The sequence below is a fragment of the Neoarius graeffei genome, chromosome 2 (assembly GCF_027579695.1).
Source record: "Neoarius graeffei isolate fNeoGra1 chromosome 2, fNeoGra1.pri, whole genome shotgun sequence".
NCBI lineage: Eukaryota > Metazoa > Chordata > Actinopteri > Siluriformes > Ariidae > Neoarius > Neoarius graeffei.
This window is the reverse complement of record NC_083570.1, coordinates 1,280,659-1,294,454: the sequence shown is the minus strand read 5'-3', so window position 1 is coordinate 1,294,454 and position 13,796 is coordinate 1,280,659. Positions and strand designations below refer to the sequence as shown.

The following is a 13,796-nucleotide window of genomic DNA, read 5'->3' as shown; positions in this document are numbered from 1 at the left end:
GTTTGCTAAAGATCACGTGGACAAGCCAGAAGGCTATTGGAAAAATGTTTTGCGAACGGATGAGACCAAAATAGAACTTTTTGGTTTAAATGAGAAGCATTATGTTTGGAGAAAGGAAAACACTGCATTCTAGCATAAGAACCTTATCCCATCTGTGAAACATGGTGGTGGTAGTATCATGGTTTGGGCCTGTTTTGCTGCATCTGGGCCAGGACGGCTTGCCATCATTGATGGAACAATGAATTCTGAATTATAGCAGCGAATTCTAAAGGAAAATGTCAGGACATCTGTCCATGAACTGAATCTCAAGAGAAGGTGGGTCATGCAGCAAGACAACGACCCTAAGCACACAAGTCGTTCTACCAAAGATTGGTTAAAGAAGACTAAAGTTCATGTTTTGGAATGGCCAAGTCAAAGTCCTGACCTTAATCCAATGGAAATGTTGTGGAAGGACCTGAAGCGAGCAGTTCATGTGAGGAAACCCACCAACATCCCAGAGTTGAAGCTGTTCTGTACGGAGGAACGGGCTAAAATTCCTCCAAGCCGGTGTGCAGGACTGATCAACAGTTACCACAAACGTTTAGTTGCAGTTATTGCTGCACAAGGGGGTCACACCAGATACTGAAAGCAAAGGGTCACATACTTTTGCCACTCACAGATATGTAATATTTGGATCATTTTCCTCAATAAATAAATGACCAAGTATAATATTTTTGTCTCATTTGTTTAACTGGGTTCTCTTTATCTACTTTTAGGACTTGTGTGAAAATCCGATGACATTTTAGGTCATATTTATGATATAGAAAATTCTAAAGGGTTCACAAACTTTCAAGCACCACTGTACTGCATCAATTACAGCATCATGGCTGCGTAGAAGAAGGGTCCGGGTACTGAACTGGCCAGCCTGCAGTCCAGATCTTTCACCCATAGAAAACATTTTGCGCGTCATAAAACGGAAGATACGACAAAAAAGACCAACTAGAATCCTACATTAGACAAGAATGGGTTAACATTCCTATCCCTAAACTTGAGCAACTTGTCTCCTCAGTCCCCAGACGTTTACAGACTGTTGTAAAGAGAAAAGGGGATGTCTCACAGTGGGAAACATGGCCTTGTCCCAACTTTTTTGAGATGTGTTGTTGTCATGAAATTTAAAATCACCTAATTTTTCTCTTTAAATGATACATTTTCTCAGTTTAAACATTTGATATGTCATCTATGTTCTATTCTGAATAAAATATGGAATTTTGAAACTTCCACATCATTGCATTCTGTTTTTATTTACAATTTGTACTTTGTCCCAACTTTTTTGGAATCGGGGTTGTACCTTGGTATTCAAGTCACTAAAAATGGGCAGTCCAGATGTTCTGTAAACTTCACTCCTATTATTGAAAAAACCCCAAAAATCCTTAATCACTGGCTGCAGAGAGACTTGTCTTTGAAGGTAAGAGTTCGGCTCTCGAAGGCAGAGGGAATCTCACGTCTAACCTATGCTGCTCAGTCGTTACATGTTGATAACACAACGTGTAAATCAATTGATAAAATGTTACATAATTTTTTTATGGAAAAACAAAACCCACTACTTAAGGAAATCTGTCACTTTAAACTCCTATGACAAAGGTGGCTTGAATTTTATTGATTTTGGTGCACTTAATAATACCTTCAAAATAAATTGGATCAAAAAGTATTTGAAAACCCCCACATCTATTTGGAATTTCATTTCGCATCATGTATTCTCAAATTTAGGCGGCCTTAATTTCCTGCTGCGCTGCAATTACAGCATTCCAAAAATACCACTGAAACTTTCTCACTTCCATCGACAGGTTCTTCTCGCATGGACATTGATTTACAAACACAGTTTCTCTCCGCAGAGTTGCTTCATTTCGAATAACCGTAATATTGTTTATAAAAACAAAACACTATTTTTGGATAAATGGTTTAACAATGGAATTGTTACGGTTAGTCAATTGTTCAAAAAAGATGGGTTGCTGTATAATTATTCTGAATTTCTTATGAGATATAATGTACCAATAACACCTAGAGAACTTTCAGTGGTTTTTGATGCTATTCCTTCTGGTCTGGGTATGTTATTCAGGGGCTCTTACAGCTCTCTTCCCTTATCATTCAATCCTCCTGATGTATCACAGTCTTCTCTTGGTAGGGTTTGTTTTTCATCTGGTAAGCTTCTTAACCCCAAAGTAAGAGCCATGTTTCAGGATGGCCTAGTCTTTGTCCCACCAGCATCATTTTACTGGGCCAATTTTGTGTCTGATATTGAATGGAAAAAAGTTTGGGCAAAGATTTTTTTCCATCAAACAAAGTCAAAGAGATCTCATTTAAATTGATACACAAATTCTACCCTGCAAAACAATATTTATCAAGATTTAAGAATGATATTGATGCTAACTGTTCTTTCTGCCAAAAGCATCCTGAAACATATACTCACTTATTTTGGTCATGTGACTTCACTTATAAATTCTGGAGGGACTTCCGGAGGTATGTTGCTGATTCTGTCTTTTCTGATTTTCACCTTTACTATAAGAATGTTATTTTTGTATTTCATAATTTTAATCACAAAGGTAAAGTTGCATTCTTTTTTAGAAACATGTTTTTATTTTTAGCAAAGTTTCACATACACAAGTGCAAATTCATCAACAGAAAGCCTGAACTCTTTGTACTTAAAAAAGAACTTGAACAATATATGAGGACAATCTCTTCATTGAAAAACACAAAGGCTTTAAAGACGATCAACATTTGCAAATCGTTAAATTTGTTTACAACCCCGATTCCAAAAAAGTTGGGACAAAGTACAAATTGTAAATAAAAACGGAACGCAATGATGTGGAAGTTTCAAAATTCCATCTTTTATTCAGAATAGAACATAGATGACATATCAAATGTTTAAACTGAGAAAATGTATCATTTAAAGAGAAAAATTAGGTGATTTTAAATTTCATGACAACACCACATCTCAAAAAAGTTGGGACAAGGCCATGTTTCCCACTGTGAGACATCCCCTTTTCTCTTTACAACAGTCTGTAAACGTCTGGGGACTGAGGAGACAAGTTGCTCAAGTTTAGGGAGAGGAATGTTAACCCATTCTTGTCTAATGTAGGATTCTAGTTGGTCTTTTTTGTCGTATCTTCCGTTTTATGACGCGCCAAATGTTTTCTATGGGTGAAAGATCTGGACTGCAGGCTGGCCAGTTCAGTACCCGGACCCTTCTTCTACGCAGCCATGATGCTGTAATTGATGCAGTATGTGGTTTGGCATTGTCATGTTGGAAAATGCAAGGTCTTCCCTGAAAGAGACGTCGTCTGGATGGGAGCATATGTTGCTCTAGAACCTGGATATACCTTTCAGCATTGATGGGGTCTTTCCAGATGTGTAAGCTGCCCATGCCACACGCACTAATGCAACCCCATACCATCAGAGATGCAGGCTTCTGAACTGAACGCTGATAACAACTCGGGTCGTCCTTCTCCTCTTTAGTCCGAATGACACGGCGTCCCTGATTTCCATAAAGAACTTCAAATTTTGATTCGTCTGACCACAGAACAGTTTTCCACTTTGCCACAGTCCATTTTAAATGAGCCTTGGCCCAGAGAAGACGTCTGCGCTTCTGGATCGTGTTTAGATACGGCTTCTTCTTTGAACTGTAGAGTTTTAGCTGGCAACGGCGGATGGCACGGTGAATTGTGTTCACAGATAATGTTCTCTGGAAATATTCCTGAGCCCATTTTGTGATTTCCAATACAGAAGCATGCCTGTATGTGATGCAGTGCCGTCTAAGGGCCCGAAGATCACGGGCACCCAGTATGGTTTTCCGGCCTTGACCCTTACGCACAGAGATTCTTCCAGATTCTCTGAATCTTTTGATGATATTATGCACTGTAGATGATGATATGTTCAAACTCTTTGCAATTTTACACTGTCGAACTCCTTTCTGATATTGCTCCACTATTTGTCGGCGCAGAATTAGGGGGATTGGTGATCCTCTTCCCATCTTTACTTCTGAGAGCCGCTGCCACTCCAAGATGCTCTTTTTATACCCAGTCATGTTAATGACCTATTGCCAATTGACCTAATGAGTTGCAGTTTGGTCCTCCAGCTGTTCCTTTAACTTTTCCAGCCTCTTATTGCCCCTGTCCCAACTTTTTTGAGATGTGTTGCTATCATGACATTTGTTGTTGTTTTTTTTTCTTTATATTTTTTTGAGTCTGTTCTTGGAATGTCTTGTTCATGTCTGTATTTCGTTCTGTTTAATTGTACTTAATAAAGTTTAAAAGAGAACAAAAAAACGTTCCAGTACTAAAAAAAAAAAACCAAATAAAAATGAGGTGGGTCTTACTTCCGGGTGTGGCGTGTTTGCGTCATGACGTCAGAAGCTGACGCGTGTTACGCAAGCGGACGTCTATGCCGCGCGGGAAAGTTGATTTTGAGCTCGGCTTGTTTTGGAGGAGGTGAGAATGGTTCCGCAAATAACTCCATGTTTTTCAGGGACTTTGGTTCACAGCTGCTTGTTTTTATGTTCAGTATTATCAGTGAATCTGTAGCTAGGAAGTTATAAAATGACGCGTTATTATTGGTGTTATTAGTAGATAAACAGCTCGTGTGAGCAGGCTGAGGTGAATTGTAGAAATGGTGTAAACGCGGGCCGAGTGTCAAATGCCTCTGTTGTCGGTGTGTAGTGCACTACATAGTGTGCTCGCGCGCCGCAGTCCGTGCCCTACGGAGTGCGCAGGGTGGTGTAGTGATGAGGAGTTTGGAACGCGGCCGGTCCTTCCAGCTGCCATTTTGTTTTTGAACAATCTGTCAGTGATGTAATGTTTTGTATTGTCACAGATATATAACTAATTGTCATGTCAATATCAATATGCATATATTTAACCAGATTTTTTTCATGTATAATATAATATAAAAGCAGTATTCATGTATCTCTTTATATATATATATATATATATATATATATATATATATATATATATATATATATATATATATATACTTTTATGTGTGTATAAAATGTGTGGCTGGACTGATTGTTGTGAGTTTGTGTTAAAGGTGTGTGGAGGTGAAGATGGCGATGAGTGCGAGTCGAGTGGAGGTCAAGGCTGATGTTGAAGAGGAAGAGAGCTTCGGGCCACAGCCACTGAACCGCCTGGAGGTACGAAAACACTGCACACACTCCATCATGATTCTCACACACACACTTCTCACTTGTGTTTGGATGTGTGTGTGTGTGATGCAGCAGTGTGGTATCAGTGCGAGTGATCTGAAGAAGCTGGAGGACGCAGGGTTCCACACCATCGAGGCCGTGGCGTACGCGCCTAAAAAAGAGCTGCTGAACATTAAGGGCATCAGTGAGGCCAAAGCTGAGAAGATCCTGGTGAGGAAAAATCAACACCACACCCAAACTATGTCTCGCTCTCTTCACGTCTGTCTCATTTTCTGTCTCCTTCTCCTCACTCTCTCCCTGTCTCTTCCTATCTCTACAACTGTCTGTCTTTCTTCAGCGTCTCACATTTTGATTGTATGTTTCTCTTTCTCTCAAACTGTCTCTCTTCCTAACAACTGCCTGTTAGGCATTATGTTTTCGGGTTGTCTGTGCGTCCGTCCGGAAACCTTGTGAACACGATATCTCAAAGGCTAATGAAAGGAATTTCAACATTTGTGCGCTTTGGGACAAACATGAACTGATTAGATTTTGAGGTTAAAAGGTCACAGGTCAAGATTACTGTGAGGTCAAATGTCCATCCCCGAATCACAACTTGATAAGGCGTGAGGCATCCCCGTCGACGCTGTTGGCGTCTACAGTCAGGTCCATAAATATTTGGACAGAGGCAACATTTTTCTAATTTTGGTTCTGTGTGAACAAAACAATTCAGATGCAGTTGAAGTTCAGACTTTCAGCTTTAATTCAGTGGGTTGAACAAAATGATTGCATACGAATGTGAGGAACTGAAGCATTTTTTAAACACAATCCCTTCATTTCAGGGGCTCAAAAGTAATTGGACAAATTAAATAATTGTAAATAAAATGTTCATTTCTCATACTTGGTTGAAAACCCTTTGTTGGCAATGACTGCCTGAAGTCTTGAACTCATGGACATCACCAGACGCTGTGTTTCCTCCTTTTTAATGCTCTGCCAGGCCTTTACTGCAGCGGGTTTCAGTTGCTGTTTGTTTGTGGGCCTTTCTGTCTGAAGTTTAGTCTTTAACAAGTGAAATGCTGCTCAATTGGGTTGAGATCAGGTGACTGACTTGGCCATTCAAGAATATTCCACTTCTTTGCTTTAATAAACTCCTGGGTTGCTTTGGCTTTATGTTTTGGGTCGTTGTCCATCTGTATTATGAAACGCCGACCAATCAGTTTGGCTGGATTTGAGCACACAGTATGTCTCTGAATACCTCAGAATTCATCCGGCTGCTTCTGTCCTGTGTCACATCATCAATAAACACTAGTGACCCAGTGCCACTGGCAGCCATGCATGCCCAAGCCATCACACTGCCTCCGCCGTGTTTTACAGATGATGTGGTACATGAGCTGTACCACGCCTTCGCCATACTTTTTTCTTTCCATCATTCTGGTCGAGGTTGATCTTGGTTTCATCTGTCCAAAGAATGTTCTTCCAGAACTGTGCTGGCTTTTTTAGATGTTTTTTAGCAAAGTCCAATCTAGCCTTTTTATTCTTGAGGCTTATGAGTGGCTTGCACCGTGCAGTGAACCCTCTGTATTTACTTTCATGCAGTCTTCTCTTTATGGTAGATTTGGATATTGATACGCCTACCTTCTGGAGAGTGTTGTTCACTTGGTTGGCTGTTGTGAAGGGGTTTCTCTTCACCATGTCCAGCGTTCAGGTCTTTTTGCATTGATGAGTTCACCAGTGCTTTCTTTCTTTCTCAGGATGTACCAAACTGTAGATTTTGCCACTCCTAATATTGTAGCAATTTCTCGGATGGGTTTTTTCTGTTTTCGCAGCTTAAGGATGGCTTGTTTCACCTGCATGGAGAGCTCCTTTGACCGCATGTTTTCTTCACAGCAAAATCTTCCAAATGCAAGCACCGCACCTCAAATCAGGCCTTTTATCTGCTTAATTGAGAATGACATAACGAAGGAATTGCCCACACCTGCCCATGAAATAGCCTTTGAGTCAATTGTCCAATTACTTTTGGTCGCTTTATAAACAGGGTGGCACATGTTAAGGAGCTGAAACTCCTAAACCCTTCATCCAGTTTTAATGTGGATCCCCTCAAATGAAAGCTGAAAGTCTGGACTTTATGTCCATGTCCGTTATATAACTATAACTTGAATATGTTTCAGTAAACAGGTAAAAAAAATAATTTGTCAGTGTCCAAATATATATGGACCTAACTGTAGTTCTCTCTTTCTTTGACATTCGATCCATACAGCCGTCTCAATCTCACTCAGACTGTGTCTTTCTATCATTTGTTCCCCCGCTCTTGGTCTTTATCCTCAACTGTCTTTTCTTGTCTCTTCGTCTTTCTATCTACTGTTGGATCTCTCTCTCCTAAAGCAGTAGTGTTCTGTAGTGGTTCAGTCATGTACAGGTGCAATGGGGCCATCCTGTGTGTGATGTACAGGGCGAGGCGGCTAAACTGGTTCCGATGGGATTCACCACGGCGACTGAGTTTCACCAGCGCAGAGCTGAGATCATCCAGATCTCCACCGGCTCCAAAGAGCTTGACAAACTGCTGCAGGGTGAGGAGAGGAAACACACTCTCACACACACACTTAATGTGGTTCGGTTTGGCGCTGTTTATGTACATGTGTGGATGTGCAGGCGGTATCGAGACGGGTTCCATCACGGAGATGTTTGGCGAGTTCCGTACAGGAAAGACTCAGCTGTGCCACACACTGGCAGTGACGTGTCAGCTTCCCATCGATCAGGGTGGAGGAGAGGGGAAGGCCATGTACATTGATACTGAGGGCACTTTCAGACCTGAGAGACTGCTCGCTGTGGCAGAGAGGTCAGTCTCACACACACTCATCCATAATACAACCCCTGGCAAAAAGTATGGAATCACCAGTCTTGGATTCAGACGTTTTATTCTGTAGAACAAACCGAGATCACAAACATGATACGATAATAAAGTCATTCCAAAGTGCAACTTCTTGGCCTTCAGAAACACTAAAATAAACGAAGAAAAAGCATTGCGATAGTCAGCAAGTGTTACTTTTATAGACCAAGCACAGGGAAAAAAAATATGGAATCACTCAATTTTCAGGTAGAAAATAAGGACTCAGCCAGTCAATTTCCTTTCCCTAAATTGACACCTGCCTCAGATTAGATCTGCTCGTTAGAAACAGCGCAGTTATCACACCTTGGAGGGCTGCTGGACCAAGAATCATGGCTCCAACAAGAGAGATGTCTCTTGAAACAAAAGAGAGGATTGTCAAACTTCTTAAAGAAGGTAACTCTTCACGCATGGTTGCCAGAGATGTGGGCTGTTCACAGTCAGCTGTATCTAAGATATGGACCGAGTACAAACCGCATGGGAAGGTTTTTAAAGCCAAGCGTACTGGTAGACCAAGGAAGACATCAAAGCGTCAAGACAAAAAACTTAAGGCCGTCTTGAAAACCGAAAAAGTACAACAAAACAAATGAAGCATAAATGGGAGGAAGCTGGAGTCAACGTACAAGTATGTGACCGAACGGTGAGAAATCGCCTAAAGGAAATGGGATTTTCATCTAGGAAAGCTAAAAGAAACCCATCATTGACACCTAAGACTACAATGGGCTAAGGAGAAGCAATCATGGACTGTGGATGACTGGATGGAAGTTATCTTCAGTGATGAATCACGAATCTGCATTGGACAAGGTGATGATGCTGGAACTTTTGTTTGGTGCCGTTCCAGTGAGATTTATGAAGAGGACTGGCTGAAGAAAACATCCAAATTTCCACAATCGTTGATGATCTGGGGCTGCATGTCAGGCAAAGGCACCGGGGAGACGGCTGTGGTTACTTCTTCAATAAATGCACAGGTTTACATTGACATTTTGGACAGTTTTCTTATCCCTTCAATTGAAAAGCTGTTTGGGGATGATGAAATTTTCCAAGATGACGACGCATCGTGCCATAGAGCAAAAACGGTGAAAGCATTCCTTGGCGAAAGACACATCCAGTCAATGTCATGGCCTCCAACCCAATAGAAAACTTGTGGTGGAAATGGAAAAAAATGGTCCACGACAAGGCTCCGGCCTGCAAAGCTGATCTGGCAACTGCAATCAAAGAGAGTTGGCACCAGATTGATGAAGAATACTGTTTGTCACTCATGAAGTCCATGCCTAAGAGACTGCAAGCCGTTATAAAAGCCAGAGGTGGTGCAACTGCAGTGGTGCTTGAAAGTTTGTGAACCCTTTAGAATTTTCTATATTTCTGCATAAATATGACCTAAAACATCATCAGATTTTCACACAAGTCCTAAAAGTAGATAAAGAGAACTCAGTTAAACAAATGAGACAAAAATATTATACTTGGATCATTTTCCTCAATAAATAAATGACCAATATTGCATATCTGTGAGTGGCAAAAGTATGTGACCCTTTGCTTTCAGTATCTGGTGTGACCCCCTTGTGCAGCAATAACTGCAACTAAACGTTTGCGGTAACTGTTGATCAGTCCTGCACACCGGCTTGGAGGAATTTTAGCCCGTTCCTCCGTACAGAACAGCTTCAACTCTGGGATGTTGGTGGGTTTCCTCACATGAACTGCTCGCTTCAGGTCCTTCCACAACATTTCCATTGGATTAAGGTCAGGACTTTGACTTGGCCATTCCAAAACATTCACTTTATTCTTCTTTAACCATTCTTTGGTAGAACGACTTGTGTGCTTGGGGTCGTTGTCTTGCTGCATGACCCACCTTCTCTTGAGATTCAGTTCATGGACAGATGTCCTGACATTTTCCTTTAGGATTCGCTGGTATAATTCAGAATTCATTGTTCCATCAATGATGGCAAGCCGTCCTGGCCCAGATGCAGCAAAACGGGCCCAAACCATGATACTACCACCACCATGTTTCACAGATGGGATAAGGTTCTTATGCTGGAATGCAGTGTTTTCCTTTCTCCAAACATAACGCTTCTCATTTAAACCAAAAAGGTCTATTTTGATCTCATCCATCCCAAAACATTTTTCCAATAGCCTTCTGGCTTGTCCACATGATCTTTAGCAAACTGCATCCCAGCAGCAATGTTCTTTTTGGAGAGCAGTGGCTTTCTCCTTGCAACCCTGCCATACACACCATTGTTGTTCAGTGTTCTCCTGATCGTGGACTCAGGAACATTAGCATTAGCCAATGTGAGAGAGGCCTTCAGTTGCTCAGAAGTTACCCTGGGGTCCTTTGTGACCTCGCCGACTATTACACGCCTTGCTCTTGGAGTGATCTTTCTTGGTCGACCACTCCTGGGGAGGGTAACAATGGTCTTCAATTTCCTCCATTTGTACACAATCTGTCTGACTGTGGATTGGTGGAATCCAAACTCTTTAGAGATGGTTTTGGAACCTTTTCCAGCCTGATGAGCATCAACAACGCTTTTTCTGAGGTCCTCAGAAATCTCCTTTGTTCGTGCCATGATACACTTCCACAAACATGTGAAGATCAGACTTTGATAGATCCCTGTTCTTTAAATAAAACAGGGTGCCCACTCACACCTGATTGTCATCCCACTGATTGAAAACACCTGACTCTAATTTCACCTTCAAATTAACTGCTAATCCTAGAGGTTCACATACTTTTGCCACTCACAGATATGTAATATTGGATCATTTTCCTCAATAAATAAACGACCAAGTATAATATTTTTGTCTCATTTGTTTAACTGGGTTCTCTTTATCTACTTTTAGGACTTGTGTGAAAATCTGATGTTTTCGGTCATATTTATGCAGAAATATAGAAAATTCTAAAGGGTTCACAAACTTTCAAGCACCACTGTAAGTACTAGTGATGTGTTTTGAATGTTCTTTTGTTTGTCTGTTTTTCATGATTCCATTTTTTTTTTTTTCCCTGTGCTTGGTCTATAACATTTTACTGACTTCCACAATGCTTTTTCTTCGTTTATTTTAGTGTTTCTGAAGGCCAAGAAGTTGCACTTTGGAATGACTTTATTATTGTATCATGTTTGTGATCTCAGTTTGTTCTACAGAATAAAACGTGTGAATGAGTGCTCATCCAAGACTGGTGATTCCATACTTTTTGCCAGGGGTTGTAGACTACTCTGATCACAAGAAATGGCTCAAAATCGTGCGTTTCAGGTACGGGCTTGTCGGCAGTGATGTTTTGGATAATGTAGCATACGCTCGAGCTTTCAACACAGATCATCAGACTCAGCTGCTCTATCAGGCTTCAGCTATGATGGCCGAGTCCAGGTAAAAAAAAAAAAAAACACACACGGCAGCTACACACTTATGCAAACAGGGTTGTACGAACACTAATTCTCTCTCTCTCTCTCAGGTACGCTCTGCTAATAGTGGACAGTGCCACTGCGCTGTACAGGACAGATTATTCCGGAAGAGGCGAGCTCTCGGCACGCCAGTGTCATTTGGGACGCTTCCTCCGCATGCTGCTGCGCCTCGCTGACGAGGTGATTCACTTATTAATGATTTGTAAAACTAAAATGTGTGTTTTATTGAGATTTTACAACCCCGATTCCAAAAAAGTTGGGACAAAGTACAAATTGTAAATAAAAACGGAATGCAATAATTTACAAATCTCAAAAACTGATATTGTATTCACAATAGAACATAGACAACATATCAAATTTTGAAATTTCATGCCAAATATTGGCTCATTTGAAATTTCATGACAGCAACACATCTCAAAAAAGTTGGGACAGGGGCAATAAGAGGCTGGAAAAGTTAAAGGGACAAAAAAGGAACAGCTGGAGGACCAAACTGCAACTCATTAGGTCAACTGGCAATAGGTCATTAACATGACTGGGTATAAAAAGAGCATCTTGGAGTGGCAGCGGCTCTCAGAAGTAAAGATGGGAAGAGGATCACCAATCCCCCTAATTCTGCGCCGACAAATAGTGGAGCAATATCAGAAAGGAGTTCGACAGTGTAAAATTGCAAAGAGTTTGAACATATCATCATCTACAGTGCATAATATCAAAAGATTCAGAGAATCTGGAAGAATCTCTGTGCGTAAGGGTCAAGGCCGGAAAACCATACTGGGTGCCCGTGATCTTCGGGCCCTTAGACGGCACTGCATCACATACAGGCATGCTTCTGTATTGGAAATCACAAAATGGGCTCAGGAATATTTCCAGAGAACATTATCTGTGAACACAATTCACCGTGCCATCCGCCGTCGCCAGCTAAAACTCTATAGTTCAAAGAAGAAGCCGTATCTAAACACGATCCAGAAGCGCAGACGTCTTCTCTGGGCCAAGGCTCATTTAAAATGGACTGTGGCAAAGTGGAAAACTGTTCTGTGGTCAGACAAATCAAAATTTGAAGTTCTTTATGGAAATCAGGGACGCCGTGCCATTCGGACTAAAGAGGAGAAGGACGACCCGAGTTCCAACATGACAATGCCAAACCACATACTGCATCAATTACAGCATCATGGCTGCGTAGAAGAAGGGTCCGGGTACTGAACTGGCCAGCCTGCAGTCCAGATCTTTCACCCGTAGAAAACATGGAAGATACGACAAAAAAGACCAACTAGAATCCTACATTAGACAAGAATGGGTTAACATTCCTCTCCCTAAACTTGAGCAACTTGTCTCCTCAGTCCCCAGACGTTTACAGACTGTTGTAAAGAGAAAAGGGGATGTCTCACAGTGGGAAACATGGCCTTGTCCCAACTTTTTTGAGATGTGGTGTTGTCATGAAATTTAAAAATCACCTAATTTTTCTCTTTAAATGATACATTTTCTCAGTTTAAACATTTGATATGTCATCTATGTTCTATTCTGAATAAAATCTGGAATTTTGAAACTTCCACATCATTGCATTCCGTTTGTCTTTACAATTTGTACTTTTAATAACACCTTGAAGTTGTCTCTCTTTGCTGAGCTACTGCTTTGAGCTATGTTTACCTTTTGTTGTAGTTTGGCGTTGCGGTCGTCATCACCAATCAGGTCGTAGCGCAGGTGGACGGGGCGGCCATGTTTTCCGCAGATCCTAAAAAGCCAATTGGAGGAAATATCTTAGCACACGCGTCCACTACCAGGTAAGAAACGTTATGTCACTGTGGGCGTGTCCCGAACCACACACCATGTTCACTATATACAGTGCAGGCCGCATCAACCCTGTCTCATGGCGATGTGATGTTTTGTCCCTCAGGTTGTATTTGAGAAAGGGCCGAGGTGAAACTCGGATCTGTAAAATTTACGACTCTCCCTGCTTACCGGAGGCGGAGGCCATGTTTGCCATCAATGCAGACGGAATAGGAGACGCTAAAGACTGAGACAACCACGCAGTGTGTGTGTGTTCATTTAAGATATGGACAATCACTGAAACATGGTGGTGGATGCACGTGTGTGTGTGTATATCAATCACACTTGCTCTTCTCAGGCTGGAGAAGCTGTTGTAAAGGATATTCGTCTGTGTGTGTGTTTCAGTTTACTTCGTTTTGAGGTGATGAATGATACTACATTTAAGGTCTTTTTTTTTTTTTCTGCTTGTATAGCTTTGTACTTATTGTTTCTGTACATAAAACTATTAAATGTTTTATTATTGGTCATGATCACTTGGTTTTCCTCCCCAGACTGATAAAAGGAGGTGTGGCCTGTGTAAGTAGTGTAATATTAAAATCACTAAAAATGA

The 13,796-nt window shown here is 41.3% G+C and overlaps 1 protein-coding gene across 1 annotated transcript; it reads left to right on the top strand.

Moving 5' to 3' along the window:
• The first annotated feature begins 4,406 nt into the window (after positions 1 to 4,406).
• On the top strand, positions 4,407 to 13,796 carry rad51 (RAD51 recombinase). Its single transcript, XM_060913556.1, has 9 exons — positions 4,407 to 4,463; positions 5,065 to 5,167; positions 5,252 to 5,389; positions 7,605 to 7,722; positions 7,805 to 7,991; positions 11,277 to 11,390; positions 11,476 to 11,605; positions 13,079 to 13,200; positions 13,314 to 13,796. The coding sequence occupies exons 1-9, from the start codon at positions 4,417 to 4,419 to the stop codon at positions 13,435 to 13,437; spliced, it is 1,083 nt and encodes a 360-aa protein (XP_060769539.1). The 5' UTR covers positions 4,407 to 4,416; the 3' UTR covers positions 13,438 to 13,796.